Source organism: Rissa tridactyla, chromosome 5 (genome assembly GCF_028500815.1).
Source record: "Rissa tridactyla isolate bRisTri1 chromosome 5, bRisTri1.patW.cur.20221130, whole genome shotgun sequence".
Lineage (NCBI taxonomy): Eukaryota > Metazoa > Chordata > Aves > Charadriiformes > Laridae > Rissa > Rissa tridactyla.
This window is the reverse complement of record NC_071470.1, coordinates 40,043,227-40,063,763: the sequence shown is the minus strand read 5'-3', so window position 1 is coordinate 40,063,763 and position 20,537 is coordinate 40,043,227. Positions and strand designations below refer to the sequence as shown.

At 45.5% G+C, this 20,537-nt stretch overlaps 1 protein-coding gene across 6 annotated transcripts in view; it reads right to left on the bottom strand.

Moving 5' to 3' along the window:
* The window catches only part of EXOC6B (exocyst complex component 6B), a 316,092-nt gene extending 298,428 nt beyond the window's left edge, over positions 1 to 17,664 (bottom strand). For all 6 annotated transcript variants that reach the window (XM_054201919.1, XM_054201916.1, XM_054201917.1 and 3 more), the window contains exon 1: positions 17,433 to 17,664. In XM_054201919.1, the coding sequence (XP_054057894.1) occupies positions 17,433 to 17,545 (113 nt within the window). In that variant the 5' untranslated portion in view covers positions 17,546 to 17,664. The remainder of the gene's footprint in view (positions 1 to 17,432) is intronic.
* Positions 17,665 to 20,537: the final 2,873 nt, after the last annotated feature.

Genomic DNA, 20,537 nt, shown 5'->3' with positions numbered 1-20,537 from the left:
ATCTTCTCAACTGAGACTTGGAATCACAAGGAAAACATTAACAGCACATTTTGGGGCTAGAAGCATGGCAGCATTCAGATAGCAGGTGAAACGTTCAGCCAATCTCAATCTCAAGAGGTGGTTTCCTTTCACTGGAACTCTCTCCTACCCCATCCCATCTTTCAGCATTGACTTCCCTTCTCCTCAGGTCTTCTCCCCAACTCCTGCCTGCCCCATGGAAAGCAAGCTGGAGACCTGAGCATGCTGAGCCCTGCAGCACAGAGGGTGCAAACACAAAAGCAACTGGATTGCTACAAGGAATTCCCACTGGCAGTACCTTTTAAGTGCTCTGTTCCCACCAGGACTCTTTGTTTTGGATTATATTCTGTTCTTGACAAGGAGCTTTATTTTTGTGTACACTGCCAGACACTCAAAGGCCAGTTATTTTTCAAATAAACGTCACTTGGGTTAAACCAGGTTGAATCTTAATTTGCACTTCCTGCTTTTATTTCCAGCTTCCATTTATTTTTCTGTCCTCACCACTGCTTGAAGCCTCTGCACTGAAGTTTTACCCACATGTGTAATAAAACATGATTTTGTTATTATTACCTCTTAAAGATTGAGGACGTTGAGTACAGTCAGGGATCATAACAGGCGCTTAAGCACCTAGGCCCCTTATATTTTGCCCTTCTAACTCAATTGTCATTTATTCTCATTACTTATAGTTTGCAATAAAAAGGAAAGCACTGCCTAACTAGCGCAACTTGGATCAGTTAACCTCAGACTCTAATTGAGCATCTTGCGTATTACACTTCAGATGAACCTGTGCCAGACCCAAATCTGAGCACCAACACTAAAAATGCTCAAGAAAAAAAAAAAACAAACCTCTGTGATTATGCTTTTAAGCAACATGACCAAAATCTTGCCCTGAACAAGACACAGAGACTCATTCAAGAAGGGCAACCTAAAAAAAGGAGCCTGAAGTCCAAAAAAGCTGCACTCCGCATCCCAGCTACAGGGCATTTCACAGTGCTTTGGATCTTGTCATTAGAAAGCCAGCATTTGACCTCATCTATATCTCCAACAGATAGCTGTTTTTAAGGAAAATAACAAAACACAACTTTATTTCAAGGTTATTTTGCATGGATTTCTATTATTTGGGAGAATCAGAGAGGAATTAAATTAGATAGCGCTACCCAGGAGAGAATATTTTGTTATTAGCTTCAGACTTTTTTATATTTAGTTTAAAAAAATAAAATCAAGCAAATGGACAAATGAAGATTAAATGCAGACAAATAAATGGACAGCAGGTCGTTTAAATGATAATAAAAGAACTGGTTTTTTTTTCCTATTACAACTATTTGCGGCAAGAGTTAACTCCCCTAAAGATGCACAATAGTATTTGAAACTTATAAAAACACAAACACCCCTGACATATTTTACTGCAATCCATAGATGTGTCATCTATCGAGTTCCCTTCCAGCACCTATTTTGGAATTCTCTACAAAATAAAGTGCACGCAAGTTTGTCTGGCACGCAACAATTCATGGCACAATACCAACAAAAGATGTTCATTTTTAGTTGCTGCTTATGAACCAAGAAGAAAACAAACAGGACCAACATAGGACAGAATACACAGAAAGAAGTTATTGCTTTGGTGGGGCTTTTTATGTTAAAGGATAAATTCAAAACCGAAACCTTCCTTAATCTTAACATAATTTTACTACAAAAAATTGCTAGCAGGTAGGAGCAGGCTGACACAGAGGAACCATCTACCTATTAGTATTGCACGGCCCCAAGCCTGCTTCAGCTGACAAAAAAAAAATTATATCTATTATTTATTATTTTATTTTTATCCTGCTTGTGCTACCCCACTGCTAGCAGGCAGTCTTGATCATCACAGCATGCATTTTTTGTCACTGGAGAGTGCCACAGATTCCCCAGGGACTGCGAGATAAATTCACACCTGCAGCAAAGACCTCAATACAGGACAAACTGGAAAACTCCAATTTCCAGTTTGTCTTGTCCAGAACATAGATGTCCCCATCTACTCAGGACAACACAATACATGCTTCCTAGCCCAGCTACAGCATTTCCAGCTTGCACTGCAGAAAAAGTCTTAACAGAACAACAATGTGCTGTGCAACCAATTCAGAGGAGTGATCACAAAGATAACCCTCACTACATGGCTTTAGCCTCTGTTGCTTTGTTTCACAGCATCATAGCACGGTCTGGGTTGAAAGGCACCCTCAAAGGTCATCTAGCCCAAGCCGCCTCCCATGGGCGGGGACATCTTCAACTAGATCAGGCTGCTCAAAGCCCTGTCCAACTGACCTTGAACAAGTCCAAGGATGAAGCATCCACAACCTCTCTGGGCAACCTGGTCCAGCATCTCACTACCCTAATTGTAAAAGATTTCTTCCTTATGTCCGATCTAAATCTACTTGCTTTCAGTTTAAAACTGTTGCCCCTTGCCCTGTCACTACAGGCCCTGGTAAAAAGTCTCTCTCTGACTTTCTTATAAGCCCCCTTTATATATTGAAAAGCCAAAGAGAAGTTTTCTATAGTCCTGCATGGTAGGGCAGTATCCAAGAAAAAGCTCAGGCTGGTGTTTCTCTAGCACTTAAATGCAAAGGAGGTCCAATAACATCAAATACTTCTAAAGGATTCCACCTAAAACTAGAAGATTGATTCGGCTTCAGTGAGAGCACCCAGGGCAGAAGAAAATCAGGAACACAGACTGCACCTTTCCAAGGCTTGCTAGCCAAGTTCCCTGCATTTCATTGTAAAGAGTAGCCATTGGACCCCACAGTCACAGCTGTGGCTACCCTAAACAGCCTGTGCAAGTCCTATGGGCAAAATATTCCCCAGTTTGCGTTAAGCTACAAGATGCAAGTCAGAAGCAATAGCATTTTAACTTGAATTTGAGTTCTTACTTTAAATTATTAACTTTTCCAGACATTTATGAACTGTTTAGAGTAAAGGCATGACAGCAGCACATGGGATTATTCAGAACATGAGGCAGAAGACAGGTGAGCCACCTACCAAGTATTTTTTTTCCAGAAGCAATAGATGCCAAGTGGACAGTTAGTATCTGAGAGAGCACTGCCACATGTGTACGTGTTCACATACCTACACCAGCCTTTCTGGGTGTTCTCCAAACTATCTGGTATCACCAATACAACCATGCAGCAACAGTAAGCACAGCTGTTTTGCTCATTAGCTGAAATGCTTTTAGCATCTCAAGTTCAGTTCTAGAAGAAATTAAGAAGGAAAACGTGTATTTCCAAACAGATCATCTCAAATTCCCAGGTTCTCCCTCCAGGAAAGGTGCTTCAGCTGAGGTTGCATGGTCAAATACCAGGATGTCTGATCTCAGTTCTTCATGAGAGGACATGGACATCACCTACCAAGTAAATGCTCTTCCACTGCTTCAAAAGTTTGTTGTTAAGCTTGGGGAAAAAAAAAAAAAAAAAAGTAAATAGGCAAAAATCACAAGACGCTGAAGAACCATCAGGACAGAGACCATCTTCATGATGCTCCACAGCACAGCCAGGCTCTCAGTCCCCAGTCGGCGTCTTTGGCTTCCATGGAACGCCTTTTGGTCTCAGTTCCGCATGGGAAGGTGACTGTAATATTGAAGAACCCCATAAACACATTTTACTTCACCCTGAAGCCACAGAGGTATAAAGTCTCTACAGGTGTAGATCATTTTGAACATAAGAAAACTCTCTGATTTGAGAGAGAAATGGCTACAGAAGATTCAGAAGAACTAATGGTGAGACAATCTCTAGCCTCCTCTAAAGAAAGTGATTAGCAACAATTCTGTAATCTTAAAGGGTTAATCTCGAATCATAAATCCTTAACAAAGAAGCTGAGCATGGAGTTTCTATTTCTGATGAAGGCAACCTCTCACTTATGCAGGAAAACCCCATGAGGTTGATTCGTAAGCTGAGACCACAGGTAAATTCACTCTGAATTTACAAGCTTCCTCCATTTCCACCCCAAAACCAGGTCATTCTTTCTGCCTGTTCACCAAACATCCCATAACCCACACAGCTCTCCACTCCAGACCTTGCCTCAGTCCTGGCCAAACTCTTCCTACTCACACACAACTACAACAACATCACCAGCTCTGTATCCTCTGGAGGTTTCCCACTGGAGGGCACAAGCTCTGGTTGTCTTCTCCATGCCTATACGTGCCACCCAGCTCAGTTTACCAACCAGCTTATAAGGGAAGCATCAGATTACACTAACTGTCAGGAAAAGACAAGATGAAAGTGATACCAATACATTTAACAGCCTTTCAAAAAGGGCACAGTTTCTCTAACAAAGTCAGATTATAATCTTTTGGTGTGCAATTCTCTCCAAATCAGACAGTGAAAGAAGGAAATGGATTCGCAAGATGGTTCAACCGTCTTTACTCTCTTTAGCTTTAACAACCATCCCAATAGGAAAGCAGAAAACAAAGGCTAGCTTATGAAAAGGTGATATTCTGAAAATACTGTGTTAACAGGTACCATCTTCCAGGGAATTACATCCACTAGTAAGGAAATTCACATCCACTTGGGCTTCAAGACATCAGCCAAAGTCTACAGCCACATCCATCACCCAAAACTGCCAATAGATGCCTCCACATTTCCAGCCACTTATCTCATTTTGGAGCTCTTCATTACTCAGCAGAGAGGGGGGAAAAAAATGTTCCTCCTTACACTCATCTTTTCCCTTTCTGTTCTTCTTGGACAGCCATAGGGGAAAAAAAAAACACACCAAAAAAAAAACAACACACACAACACAACACTTGGCTTCTCAGTGAACATTTTATGGAAGACCTGGCAAATCTCTTAACCTCACTGACAGATTTTAAGGAGGAGATTTTATTTGCTCGCTCTTGCGAGCCTGAAACTCAAAGCAAGCGCATAGCTAAGCATCAGTCATATACACCCTGCTCTGTTGTGTCAGTATCCTCGGCCCCAACATCCGCAGAAGGTACCGCATGGGGGGAGTGCAGCCAGCCAGCAGCTTGGGAGACCCGTTTGGAGCTTTATTTGTCACAGAAAGGAATTATTTCAGTGACGAGATGGAAAAAAAAGCTCCTCTGGGATGCATATGAATCATCAGCAAGCTGGCCCTGGGAAAGGGGTGCAGAGGAGGGATGAGGTTATTGCAGCTCTACTGGCACTCTCACCCTCTTGGCACAAAGAGTGAAGCATAGCATCTCCAAAACAAGCAGCACCGAGTGTCGGTACACCTGAGCTCATGTAGGCTTTGGTCCCCCACATATCGGTTCAGGATTTTCAAGAGGCCAAGAAACACTCTTTTACTGGGACAGCAGTTGATGAATCTAGGACACCCAAGCCACAGCTCATCATACAACTGTTGAGCTAAATCCTCATCTATTAATACATCCAAGGGCAGATCCCCCAGGCTTCCTCCTCGCCTGGCCAGGGCATGCAAGGACACATGCGCTCATAGCACTGCTATCTATTGTGTAGGACATGTCACCACACCCACAGTGGGCAACGCCAAGTGAAATCAGCTCTGTGACAGTCCTGCTTCGACATGAGGATGTCAGACAGACAGGTCAGGTTGCTCTCCAAAGTGCCCTTAAAAGCCTCTCCCCATGTACAGGGTGCCCTTATTCATTTGCTCCTGCTGCACCGCTGACACCACTGGACACATTTATGATCCACCGGATGTTCAGGCCAGAAGCAAATTATTAAAACAACTGGGCTTCAAATAACAGATTGCCAAGAGTTTAATGTGCCACAGGGATCTGGGGAAGAGTACAGTCACCTTTAGAGATTCTGACCTTTCCATCACTGCCATATGTAGTTTAAAGTCCTAAAGGCACCAGCCTACCCCAAAAAGCACGATTAGGACTAGCCTCATCCTCAGCTTTTTTAACAGCTATGATTGAGAAGCAGCGGAAACAGAGGATATGCTTACCTGCTGTTCTGCCTCAGCTAATACTGCTCAGCTCCTTTGAATTTAAATGACTGAAAGAGCACAAACCACTGTGTGTCTGTGTGTGTCTCCTGCCTGAGCAAATTACCAGCCCTAAGGCCAACACAGCAGGTGAGCTAGTTACCCGTACACCGATTTTCCAAACCAAAATGGATTTGGAAGCAGTGAGAGGAAGTTCCAGCAGACAGGCACACTGTTCATCCTCACTTCTGCAAGGCAGACGGTACCTGGAAGACAGGCTGGGTATTCCAAAGAAACAATTCTTTACAATGACCTAAAACTGCATCTAGAAATTTTTTAAAGGATGTTAGCTTCCTAAGGTACAGCCACAGGAAATCAAGAAGCCTGGACTCCTATTTTTGCATTTTTCAAGAAGCCGTGGCAGCTACCCTATGACACTGGAGGTGGGACCATGTTGACAAAACAGCTCCAGTAGAACGATTAACCCAGCCCACAGCTTGCTGCCCTTGCAAGGACTGACAAAGGACAGCAGTTAAAGCCAGGCTGAAGGAACCACTCCAGTGGTGGCATGGTCTCAAGAAGAGCTGTTCCAGTGTCTCCTTGAACCCAGCAAGGGCAGGAGAAACCCTCCCCAGCAGCTTGGACACGTGCTTACTGGTAATGCCATGAGTGCCACACACAAGACAGCTGATCTGTGCAGAGTAAGTTGAGCTTCAGCAGAAAGCTAGAGACATACTGACACCCGCCCAGACTACTGTACTGAACAGATGATGGGCAGAAGACCATACTGCATAGCACCACCTACTACTGATAGGACATCAAGGCCAGCCCAGCTATTGCTTTTGGACCTCAGCTCATGACCAGATACGCTGATGGAGGCAAAGTCAAGCACCCTATTGATTCACAGGGGATTTCCAGAAGTCACCTCCTTCACTTCAGTCCCTACCGCATGGTCAACCTTCCCTAACCAGCTACCGACAGACATCGATCCACCCCATTTTTCAGACCCTTCAGACAAGGTGCTCCGTAGACAAATGAGGGAAACATGCCAAGATTGAGGTTTTAGATTTGCTAAAAAGTTTTGTTAGCAGAGAGTCAGGACAACCTACAGAAAAAAGTACTTCTGCTCCAGCCCTCTCAAGTGTTCAGAATTAAGAATGGGGTCTGCAACAGTTGGGGTAAAACACCCAAACCAAGCACCTTTGCGGGAGCAGGTAGAAAACCGTTACCATCACATATCACTACAAAGAAGAAAAACAGCTTGCTTCTTCATTTCTTCCCTACCAAAAAAGGAAATTAAAAAGGAATAGCTAGAAGTATTAAATGTTCGTGGGTGGCAATGAAACTGCTTAAAAGACATATTTATGTGCTCTAAGGCAGCAGTATACTAACTATGAAAAAAGGCTTTAAATATTCACACACACATGCAACCCCCCTCAACCACCATGGTTAAGGAGTAGTAGAGGAAACTTTCAAGGAATAAAAGAAAAATATCCCAACTCTGGAAAATTAAAAAGCACAAATCCAAGTAAGCTAAGCGCACATGCAAAATAATCTGTACAAGTCAGATGAAAAGCTAATTCTTAATACAAAAAAAACTAGTAACTTCTTCAACCATCAGAAGCAGGAAACCTGCCACAGCAAGGAAGAGAGCAGGAGGTTTTTTCCACAAAAACTCTTCTGCCCTGGAATGGTTGGAAAAATGGTTTGCTGCATGCCAAGGATGGGGCTAAGGAGTTTCTACCCTGAAACCTCTCCTGCTGCTGCAGGCTAAGAATTTAATAGAAGATGCTTAGATCAGCTCAGTAGAATGAAAAGTTGTGCTTGCTTGCTTAAGAACACTAAAGGTGCATTACATAAAACTGCCAGGCCACAAACACCAGGTCAGCAATAACCTATTACTAATATTGTGGTTACCACAAGAAAGGGGCAGATGGAAAACATGATACCGATTTCCTTAGTGACTTCTGCAGTGCCTGAAGAATCCTGCAAGCTACAGAGCAGTAAACATGACTGGGCAAAGTATAAGTCTTTTTTATGAAATAGTTAGCAAACATGTAAAAAGTACAATATAATGAAGGAGACAACAGCTTCTTTGGGTGGCATTCACACATCTTATTCACCAGCACTCTTTGAAGAAGTCAGACTTGTTAACAAGGGGGATCTGGTCAACCTAACACACTTGAATGTTAAAAGCATTGTGGAAATTCAAAGGAAAAAATAGATGGTTCATGTTCCTCTAGTTCAATGTGTTTAACAGTGCTTTAGAGAAGGGGATGAACATCAAGATGACATTTTGCAGAGGATACAGAACTATTCACTTGGATTAACTCCAAAGCAAAAAGCTGTAAAGGATCTTACAATACCGAGTATCAGGTGGCAAAATGACAAATAAAGCTCAGTGCGAGCAGTGTAAAGCAGGACACTTGCAGGGGAGGAATGGGGGGCAAAGCCTTTATAGTACACCAACAGCGAGGGGCTCCAAATTAACTACTACCACTGAGAAGGAGAGACGCCAGCTGTACTGTGGCTATATTGTTAGAAGTGTTGGCTCAGACCACAGAGACTGCAAGAAAAAGAAGAGAAAGCAAAGCAAAGAACATCACTGTGCCACTTAACACATCGCAAGACATGAATCTGCATCTTGATCACTATGTGCAGCTCTGATCTTTCCAGCATCTTTGTAAAAAGGTGATAGTTGCATGAGAAAAGATACCAAGAAAAGCAACAGGGATAATGAGCAATTCAAAACAGCTTTGGCAAGAGACTACAGTGAATTGATTAAGAACCTTCAGCTTGGAAGGCAAAAAAAAAAAAAAAAAAAAAAAGAGTGACTTACTATTTCTCATAATCCTTTGTGACAGCCTAGACCCTGTTCTAGCAAAAAAAGAAAAACAACCCTAAAGGAATATACAACGTACAATTAACACACAGAACTCATCACTGTAAAATGTTTCAGTGTGAGAGCACTAGCAGACTGAAATGTTGATGAGACAGTCATGGAGAAAAGATCCACAGGAAGCTCTTGAACAGAGAAACTCTGGTATAAGTGCAACACATGTGTCTGTACTTGCTCTGTATCTCATTTGATAAGCACCCACTCCTCACTACCCTCAGAGACAGAATGATGAAGAGCAGCTTTTCATGTGACCAGTACAAACATTTTCATGATTTTCTCGTTAGTTAGAAAGCCTTTCCCTGCACCTACCCTAAATTCCTGCTGCTGCGATTGTAGCACAGATCCCAGCCTGTGCAGAGTCATGAAAGAAGAGCTTTTCTTCACCTTCTCAACAGTCTATTCTGCATGTGAAGATGAATTACATGCCCATCTTGTCTTCTCTAGATAAAACAATCCCAGTCAATTGATTTTTTTCTCAAAGGTTGTGTTTGCACTCCTTTGGGGAAAAAGATTCAGAAAGTCAGTATTACTAGGCTTCTGCAGCCCTGGAATAAATATCCATTTTATTTATATTCTAAAAACAAAAAGACAAAAATCCTTCAACCCACTAGAAGTGGAATCAGAAAAAGCATGACAGAAAGGACAGTCTAGGTAGACTTAAATGCCACAGGACTCTGCCTACAGATGGACAAACAACCGAGTTACCAAGGTACTACTTTTCTGTAGTCCTCTACAGGCAGGACAGCAGACAGTTCTAAAGATGAGCTCAGCTGCCAGGTCGAGACGAAATACTGCGAAGTCATACACAGTGACAACTCCAGAAGACACCAAGACAGCTTAGTAGAGCACCTTTTCTCCACGGATTCTAAGGAAACATCCCCTTTTAGCTTACTGCCTCACAACACTGCAACGCTGCTATCACATACTGCTATTGCAGATGAGGCACTTGGAGGGTAAGCAGGAAGATAAATTCAGTGAGCTACTGAGAGCCCAGACACAAGATCACATCCCACAGAACAGGAACCACCATTTGATAATCTGTCCGTTGACAGTGATTCATTAAATTCCAGAAAGGAGTGTACTTCTGCGAGAAAAATCAAGAAAATACAAGCTATAAATAATTGAGCAGTACATTCTTGCAAGCTGTTCCCTTCAGATTACATCAGGATGCAGACGGAAATAAAAAGGGTCATATGAACTATAAGGATTCACCATCTCAAAGTTGTTTGCAGAACCTTAGCACTGCAAACGAGAAAGTATCCATAAAACCTGAGATAATTAAGTTAAGCGTACCTTCAGGCAGAGACTGCCAATGGTCCACACATTAAGCCAGACCAGTCCATCTCCCAACTGACTGTTAATGCTGATACCAGATTATTTCACAGGAGCAGCTGCTGATACTTTTTTTCTCTGCAACAGAAAACTTGGAGCTGAACAGCATCATCCTGACCAGAGGGGAATGCTAATATAATTCAAGCAGTATTGCAATGAACTGTCTTTTAAAAAACGCTTAATTATGTACATATGAACAGAGGCCCAGGCTCATTTTCAGGAGATTGCAGTTTCCCCGTCTGGGTGGCAGGAGAATGGGCTGAAAGATGCTTCAAAAGATCCTGCGAGGCTTTTATTAGCAGACAATTTACAGTTGTTACAAGCAGCTTCCTGAGCAAGCTCTGCGGCCAACAGTTAGTGTCTAGACGGTCTGCACTATTTCTTCATGGCGTTGCTTTGCTCGAAGTTGGCATTTCACAAATTACTGTACGTAAAGCAAGGGATGGGACTTGTAGAGCCAGGGCTCGTGGAGTCAAGGCAAAGCGTAGCACACGGCACAGCTAGAAGGTGCAAAGTGAGGAGAGCAACTCAGTATAGTTTTAGCTCTGTTACACATGAGTTCTCACAGTATTCAGCCTCAGGGGATTTTTTACAGATACTGTGTATGATTTTCAGATGCTCTTCAATTCTTACTGTGCCTGGGACCTTAAGGAGGCACTTCTTACCCATCCCCGGCATGTGTAGGAGAAGGTCCACTTCATTCCAAAGCTGATCCAGGGTCTCCTTCCTCTGTCCTCACCCAAGGCAGGCTTGGCTGAAGGACAAACCACAGCAATCACAGCCCCCTACCATCAGTAAAGGTAGTCCCAAGAGTGATCAGGCAGGACACTGTACCATCTTCACTCCTCCACTCCGAAATAAAAATAGGGAAGCTGTTAAGCCAGATGCCTGTCATTACTCCTCGCTTCACATCTGTAACACAGACCATTATCCTCATCTCACCCACTGGAGCAAAGATTAGGACCAGCTTGGCCAGCCTTCATTCTTAGCACCAAACACAGAAAGACTCAAACTGCTGCTCCTGATCCTTACTGTGTCATGGTTTCCATGCTCATCCGACTCACTCTAAACCAGTTACACTCCCCAACCAACAGCCTTCTACCAGGTGAGGGAATTGCAAGCAGCTCATGGAAGAACACCACATCCAAGTTCACGGACATTTGATGTCTAATAGCACAGCTGGCCCCCAGACCCAGCACCCTGCCACTAAACCCCTTGTGCCAGTCTAGACACTGGAAAGCCACAAAATGAGCCCAAGATGAAACAGGGGCAAACTGATCCAGCTGAAAAAAATAACTCAAATAAGGTGGGAAAGGGGGGGGTTATGTTTCAGCACCCACATGAATGCAGTGTCACAACAATGCTTGGGAGGAGCAAACAGAAGATGGGGAAACTGCTTAAGCCAATACTGGCCCATCAAAATACACCCCACAGCCCCAGCCGTGAGAAGCAACACGCGCTTAACTACAGACAGCTTGACCAAGCCCACGTCAGCGCCTGTGACTATGGACTAGGAACGACACAGCAGGTTAGTGTCTAGTTTGACAAACTAACTCATTGAGCTTTTATAAATCTGGCAAGGCTCAGTCTTGATTTTTGCCATCACCAAGCCCCTCGCCCCACACAACCTCCTCCGTGGGCTAGAAACAGCATTTGTGCTACCACACACCAAAACACGTTGAAGCAGAGATGTATGAAAGCAAAACATTTTTAGCCGGGTTATTTTTCCATCCAGATCCATTTTCCAACCAGGTTTACCACAGGGCTTGTACTAATGCCACAACTTTCAGCTAAGGAGACACTGGGGAGCTCAGAGGGGCTATACAAGAGCCCCAGCACTTGCTGGACCCCATCCATAAGTTTACATTAAGAGCAAAGCCTCAGTTTTCCAAGTTCACAACAGAAACCTGAATGACACAGGAACAGGGTGCAGCTGAGTTGCAGCTCAGCTCCATTTGAAGTTATAGAAGAAAATAAACCAGAGAACAGGTCATCAGTATCAGCTCAGGAGTCAGGATCTCAGACAAGCTGCTGCTATTTGCACTGTCACATTGCTCCAGCCTGGACCCAAGGTAGCAATCAAACAATGTCAACAAAATGGACTGCAGCAACGGCACCTCTGGCTCCCCACACATCCAGCTCAGGTGTCTCAATGCTACCCCCATACAGACAGCCAGAGGCTGAGGGTACCAGGAAGGACCTAAGGTGATGCCCCTTGAGAGACGAGGTTAATTATAGCCATTAGTCATAAATGAGAAGATTATTTGTCAAGCATCCAAGCTAGGAGATCCAGAATCCTAAAAAAAAAAAAATGCAGTTGAGGACCTCTGGATCCACTGTTTAAGATGAACCTGGGCATGGGGGAGGTCACAGGCAGGGGATGAACAGGGCACACTGACAGTATGGTAAACGGGTCAGCACGGTAGCTGTAGGTCAGCCAGGGCAACACTAATCCCAGACACATCCATGGAAGAGTTGATAAAGGATTTAGGGAACAGAGCTTAATTACAGTCTTACTTTAATCTCAGTCAAGAGCTGCTTAGTAGAAACACTACCCTATCAAGTGTGCTTAATTTCATTCTTGGGTTAAACAACATTGTAATCTCTCCAAACACACATAATTAGCTGACAGATATGAAATTCCTATTAAAACATAGTTCTATATAAAAGCACAGACTGGATGATTAATTGCTGTCTGAAATATAACATTTCTCAGTTTTCCAAAGGGGTACAGGTAAGTACTAGTCCAAACATAACTGATAAAATCTCACTCACTAAGGAACAATCTAGAAAGCAAATATACATCTAAAAAGAAAAAAAAAAAAAAAAAAAAGACTGATGATATAATTTGCAGATGACACAAAAGCTGGCAGAATAACAAGCCATGAAATCAGGCAGCCGCGGAGAACAATCGCTTGGAAATCTTGATCCTTCCCAGCAACTCGCACTGCAGGAGAACCACGAAGGTACAGATGTAGCGATGAGGAACGTGATCCATAGCTACGAAGACCTGTGCTCCCAAGAAAATAACTCTGCATTAAGTAATAATTCCTGTTATAATGCTAGGGGAAAGAGCTCCTCCAATCTCTCAGCGTACAGGCAGGAGACTACTACAGTATCAATGTAATTTTACCTACATCTAAAGTGGTGAGGTGACAGCAGGAATACTGTAACTACATCTATGTGGCCAGATCGGGCTTTTTTAATTTGTCAAATGCTGTTTAAAAATCCTTCACCTATTTCAAAAAGCTGCACATGCAGCTTTAGAGCAGGAAAAGGGGTTTCAAGAGTGACGGACCTGCAAAGCTCAAGCTGCAAAGCCAAAAGGAAGTAGTGACTTAAAAATAAAAGCCTGTATTTTAATTGTGAGAAGACACCAGGTGTTAAAGGACACTGCAGAGGAGCACGAGAAAGGACAGCAGAACACCTGCAGGCTGAAACCAGGAACTTTTTTTAAATTATTAGCAATTCACATAATCACACAGACTCATCTTTAGATGACAGGCTGAACACAAGAAAAAGTGGGTGAAGTTATACAGCCCACATTTATCGGGTGTCATACAAAATAATCTCACTGTTTCTCCTGCCTTTAATCTGTACCAGTTTGAGTCAATCATGTATAATCTAGGACTACACAGGGCCAGGGAGAAGTTAAAATAACAGGAGATAATAAGAGAATCACAGAAGAAAGCAAGACAGCCATCAGCTGTGCAATAAAGTAATCTCTACATATCAAAAGTAACAGTGAGCTATTTCAGGATAAGCACTCAGAAAACACTGTATGAGCTTGCAGAGTGAGGGATTACCCTCTTCTCAAAGAATAAATTTGATTAGAAATTACAGAGGAATCCCAGCAGAGAGGCAAGCATCCTCACTTACAGTAACTGCAGCTAGAATATTACAGTCCATCACTAGCGTCCCATCACTTAAAAGAAAAAAAAAGCTGAAGTGAACAGAAAGCTCAACGAAGAGCAACAAACTTGACCAGTCAGTTGAATATAATAAAAATTAGAGCACTTGGGTGTCACAGCTTAGTCAAGAGGTGGTTTTAAGCAAGAAAGAGGGTCTTTTCCCCCCTAGAAGGTTATCTGATCCTGCAGAATTAAGTGATTCTTAGAAGCCTAGATACAGAGAGGGATATCAAGAAGCATAACACAGGAGAAAAAGAAGAGGAATTATAACAGAAAAAGGAAGTGGAACTAAGAGCAATGGATATAATTAGTAGAGGTTGAATAGCAGGAAAGACATCCTGAAGTGGATTATTTTGATTCCAGGAGCATCGCAGACTCGAGGGGATCCCCACAAAGACTCACTGAACTCGCTCGGTGTCCTCCTTCAAGCACAATGACATTCACTGTCAGGTTTTATAAATAAATAAAAAAAAAAAAAAAAAGAGTGAGAGAGAGAGAGAAGAGACCTTGATGGCATCAGAGCTACTGACATAGCAAGACATGAGACTGGCACAGCTCATCACACAGATCAAGGCTGTTTTGCAAGGCTTCCTCGCACACCCTCATCTCCCATTTAATATGTAGAATTAAATTCTTCTCCTTGAGGAGGGGCAGGCATCGTCCCACATCTGCACAGCGCCCCGCACAATGGAGTCCCGGCCCATGCCGCTGACTCCCAGAATCACAGCAAGAACAGAGCAGAAAAATAGGGCTGGAAGGGACTTCAAGAAGGCATCTCGTCCTTCCCCTGCCCCAGGGCAAGAATTACTACACTTGCTATTTTTCTAGCAGAAAACGCTCTCCCTTATGGGTGGGACACAAACCCACCCAGACAGATGAATTAGTTGGACCTTAAATTTAACATCTTAACCCCTCCGTCACCCTTTGATAATAGTAATTCAGCCTTGAGCACTATGTGAGGACAACACAGAGCAGCTGCAGTCGGAATATCTCACTCTGCCAAGTCAGAAACTGATAAAAGTACAATTCTGCAAACAAGTCCCCGCTGGCAGCTGAAGCCCAGCAGTCCAACCTATTTCTGAACTGCGTTTTGGGATTGCTGTTCCTAAAAGGGAAGCCAGCCTGGCTTATGAAGACACATTTCTTCCGTGATGCCTACGAGAAGTGAGTCACCTTTTTTTAAAAGTTTCCATCATCTTCTTTTCCGGACTCTACAGAACATCATGTTTACCCTGAGCTGGTCTAGTTTCCACTCTAAAAATCCTTGGAGCGGGTATTGCTTACACTTACATCATTAATAATACTCCTGATGAAGTACCACTGTACTCCAACAGTTAACACTAGCAAAACACAAACCTTTCTTTGCCCCAGATGCTTATTAGTGTTTCTTCTGTGGGTATGCAAAGATAGACATTAAGCCCAACGCCTCATCTAACCTTAATACTAAGAAACAAGACCAACTGCACTTAGTTCTATGAAATGGAAAAAAAAAACACCCACACTCTTCATTCTGGCAGTTCCCAGACATTCGAACCAGTTTTTTCAGTTTTGTTAATAAATCTAATTCTCCTACACCATCTCCTACCATGCAGTTTACCTTTAAAGGTTTCATGGGAGAACTTCAGAAAAAAAACTGCAAACAGTCAAAAAAACTAAACAAATTACAACCTTATAACAAGATAAATCCAGTGCACTACTGCTCCACAAATGAAGAGCTTTCCCATTTTAATTTTGTCCTCACAGCGCAGTATCACTGCAAGTCAAATAGCTTAAACCCATTTACTTTTAAAGACAGCCACACCAGTCATTTAAAACCATGACTTTGTAAAATTTAAATATTGAAAAGAAACTAGGAGCTAGTGTGGAGGGGGTGGGACAGGAGGCTCCAGTGCTGTTTATACTGAAACACTCCCACCTGGGACTGTGATTTCCAGTTCAGCAGCTCCTAGGCTGATGCAGGGCAGCTGAAAGAGAAAGATGAAACCAACTACACTGCCCTACAAAAGGGCATGGTGTTCCCCTCACCACTAAAAGCAACAAAGCTTAGCACCGAATTTAAGTTGGGACGATGCAACTATTTAGATTTTGAAGCCAAGTATTTCCGCTAACACACCTCCATCTTTCCCCACCTCTCAGCCTGATCAATTTCGTTACAAGAGCTATAATTGTTATTTACCCATTTGTACCATCAACCTTCCAGAGAGTAACACACACACTTGTGCTCTCTGCTGTGAGTAATGCATTTTAGTTTTGATACAAAATTCTTTGGAGAACTTCTGTTTTACTTTGAAGAAGAGGAAGGAGGGATGAGGTGTCTCTGTTTGACAAACCTACTACATGGCTTCTACCAGGACAGCGATGCTAACAGTACATGGTCTGGCTAGCAAGAACAGGTCTTAGACATGCATAACTTATCTAAAATATCATATTTAAAAAAAAAAAATTAGATGATTTCCCACGAGACACAGGCCTTAGTTAAACAGCCAGCTACCGCATCTTTCAGATTAACAACACAGCAGAAGCCACTGCTGCAAAATCCAAACCAGCATCACAAAGAAATACCTAAAAGGCTGAAATGCCAGACACAGATTCGCGGAAAGGAGCAGAAAGGGAAGGAAAAAAGAAGAGGCAGCGCTCCTGGTCATGCAGCCATATCCATCTGCGCTCCTGGGGAAGGAGAGCTCAGCAGTTAACGCAGATGAAGCAACGGGTTCTCCCAGCTGAAGGATACTGCAAGAACCACTAGGAAAAAGATGCTTAATAGGAGAACAAAGGATCCATTAAGCAAACAAAGGCATTAACTCATATCATCATCAGGACGGTAATTGTACCCATACCCACGGCTTCACAATTAGCCATGGTTTTTGCGAAACGGACACAAATCAACAAAAAAAAGGCAGGCGGTGGTTTACAAGAATAACTTTGACAGATTCCGGGCTGAGGGCAGGAAAATGCCCTCCTTCCCCCTCTTCCCCGCCGGGGAAGGCGGGGGCGGGGGGCTGCGGTCACCCCGAGAGCTCCGGAGGGGCTGCTGGGGCGCAGGCCCCGAGCAGGGGCTGAAGCCGGAGAGGCAGAGCCCGCCGTGGGAGCGGACACCGCCGCGGCCAGGCAGGAGGAGACACCCCGAGACCCCGGCCCGGGGCGCGGAGCCGGGGGTCGGGCACAGGCCGAGGGTCCCCCCTCACGGCGGTTCCACCGCCCGGGGCAGCCAGGCAGAGCGAAGGGAGGGGACTACGGGCACTTTCTCAGAGATGACTGTGAAAAAATAATAATAATTAAAATTTCCTCATTGCTTCAAAGTTTGCGGGGAGGGAAGGTGGCAGGGCAAAGCCTGCCCGAGCCCCCCCGCCCCGGCTGTCCCCGCCGCCCCGCCCCGGCCGCACCTGAGCGTGGGGCCGATGCAGGCCGTGTCGGTGCTCTCGATCTCCCGCAGGATCCGTTCATGCTCCGCCGCCGTCTCCAGGCTCTCCAGCTCCGCCATCTTCCCCCGCTCCATGGGGATAACGCCGGCCGGCCGCCCCACCTGCCCTGCCCGGCCCTCTCCGCCCCGGGCAGTACCAGCGCCGGGGCCGCCCGCTTTGCTCCGCTCCGCGCGGCCCGGCCCGGCCCCGCCACGCCCGGCACGCCGGGAAATGTAGTGCGGGCGGGCGGGGGGCACCGCCGCGGCCTGCGCCGGCGCTGCGACACGCCCGGCGGCCGAGGGGCGGGGAGGGCCCGGCGGCGGGGAGCGGTCTCCCCGGAGGCCGTGTCGTTGGCCCGGTGCTGCGGGAGGGGAGGCGGCGGGACGGGCGGCGCCGATGTCCCTCAGGGAGGTGTCTGCCATGGCAGCGGCTGCCGACCTCCCCCTGGGGGGACACAGCCCCCATGGCTTCGACACCTCCCAGAGGGGCACGGCCCCATGGCAGGATCCATCCCCGTGCCCTCCCCCATGAGAAGACACAGCCCCGTGGTCGTGACACCCACCATGAGGGGACACAGCCCCACGGCTTCGACACCTCCCTGAGGGGGACAGCCCTGTGGCAGTGACCCCATGTCCCCTCCTCCGTGAGGAGACACAGACACCGTGGCACCCGCTTCCCCCCAGCCCCAAGCAACACAACTCCAAGGCCATGACACCCACCAGGAGGGGACACAGCTACCATGGTACTGATATCCGCCATGAGGGGCCACAGCCCCACGGCGGGGACTCCCATGTCCTCTCCCCTGAGGGGACACAGCCCCATGGCAACGATATTCCCCATGAGGGGACGCTGTCCCATGGCAGTGACCCCATGTCTTCCCCTATCAGGGTACACAGCCCCATGGCAGTGACACTGTTGTCACCCACCATGAGGGGGGGGCCCATCAGGAATGAACCTGTGTCACTGCTCAAAGCGGAGGCATCCCCTCACCCCCTGCGGGATGAACCTGTGCTCCTCCTGCCCCATCCTGTCCCTCAGACCCATAAACAATGTCACCCCCACCCTGAAAAGGTGCCATGACTGTGGTCACAAGGAAAGCTCCCCCGCTGACACCGAACCACCTTTCAGCTTGATCCTAAAATGTCCCACCAGCTGCTGAGCTGCAGTGTGTCCCCCCACTCCCCGAGCTGCACAACCCAAGAGACATCTTTGCCCAAGGACACAGCAATTTTCCTCCAAAAAAAACACCATCAGCCCTCGGAAACATCCTTGAATGTCAAGGTCTCCTCGAAGTTTAACACTGCAGCTCCTGCTGCAGCTCCCTCCTTTGGAAGCAGCTGGTTATTATTGTTATTATTTTGTGTTGTGAAAACGACACTGGAAGGGTCCCGTTCCCAGCCACGCGTTATCGGGTGCGGTGGAGCCATCCTTGCACAGAGATCCCGCGCTCTGCCAGAGGCACAGTGGGGACGAAGATCAGGACCAAGACCAGGCTACGCATACCACCAAGGGTTTCTGCATTTGCTTTTGTCGTTTCATCTTCTGAGAAATAAATAAACTACGCTAATCGTATAAGCATGCCCCTGGCTTCCGTCACCGCTGCTTGCTAAGGTTGAAAGCTGCTGGTCTGAATGTCCCTGTATCATCACTTAATTAAATGAGAATGGGATAAAAGAACTGCCCACAACACGATGCACCATGACTGGAACAATGCAGAAGGGGCCAGGAGAGGCTGGCCAAAACTTTGTTAGTTCATGTGAAGTTCACCAGCTCTTGCACATCAGGCCTACAGTTGCCAAACACAGTGTTGTGCGAGACCAGGTGTACGTCACTTTAGATGTGTTAACACCAGCGAGGAAATCTGTCCTCTGAAGGCAGTCACCATGGAGAACTGGTAGAAGCTTTCCGAGGACCAAGAAGCAAAGAGACACATCAGTCGTGGAAGGAAAGCAGATAAAAATAGCAGGGTGATTTCTGAGCCCAGCAGCCTGGCGCTGCCTTACTCTGGGGCTGGGTTGGGAGCTGTATCAGGGGGAAACGCTGTAACAGGGGCAAGCGCTGTGCATTTTGTGTTTGCTTCCACCAGCTGCTCCTCAGAGGCCGGTGCTGCAGGCGAGCCAGGGCACCCCTAGCAGAAGGCTGGTGCTTCCAGCACTGCAGCTTACAGGGGCAATCCCCCATGGCAAAACACCATGACAGCTGCTGCAAGGAGCATATCATTTATGATTTAAACTGCTTTGGACTTCAGACCGTTGAGATGAGGTACCTGTGACTATGGAAAATACATAATGTGCTGCTCGGGGTGTGATACATACCCAGCTCCGGTGTAAAATCTGTAGATACCACTGTCTACCACTATTAGCAGCTAAGAAGATTACTGTTTTCGTTCAAATTAGTAGGGACTTGTGCTGCTGGGGACTGAGCCAATATTCCTGAAGTCAGTGATAACTATTGCATCGTCTGCACTGAGCTTTAGAAACAGGATTAAGCACCAGAGGTCTAAGCGTGTGTGGCTGCTAACAATCCTTAATGGTTTTAATGGCAGGATGAGAACTACTACAAATGACACCAATGTCAGTTTCAATCCTGAATGCTGTTAGGCAATGGTGTTATCACAAATAAGGATCTTGGAAAGAGGGTCAAGTTTTCTCTGGTATGAGGACACTGCTTAGTCCACTGGATTACAGTACAAGGGGGTTGAGCACTGACATGGGAACTTAGAAATCAAGTTGTCATCAAATTCTGATGTTGACTTCAGTCTTAATTTAGTCTCACTCTCCTGCACCAACAGAAAGAATGAGGACCACTCTTTTCAACACCGCAATGTAGTGCTTCAGCAAGAAGAGGAGCCCAGTGCCTGGAGCATGGTGTGACTTGGCCAGCAAGACCACGTCCTGGTGAAAAGCACAGCATTAACCTCCACAGAGCAACGTGGGAAGATGCTAGGAGACACTGTAACAGTCTGTCTAAAAGGAAATGTTTGGTTTTGAATGGAATAAAAATAAATATTTTTTTAAAAATTATCCACCACAACATAACATTTTTCTCGTGGGGAGAAAAGCACCAAGAATATTTTCATAACGTCGA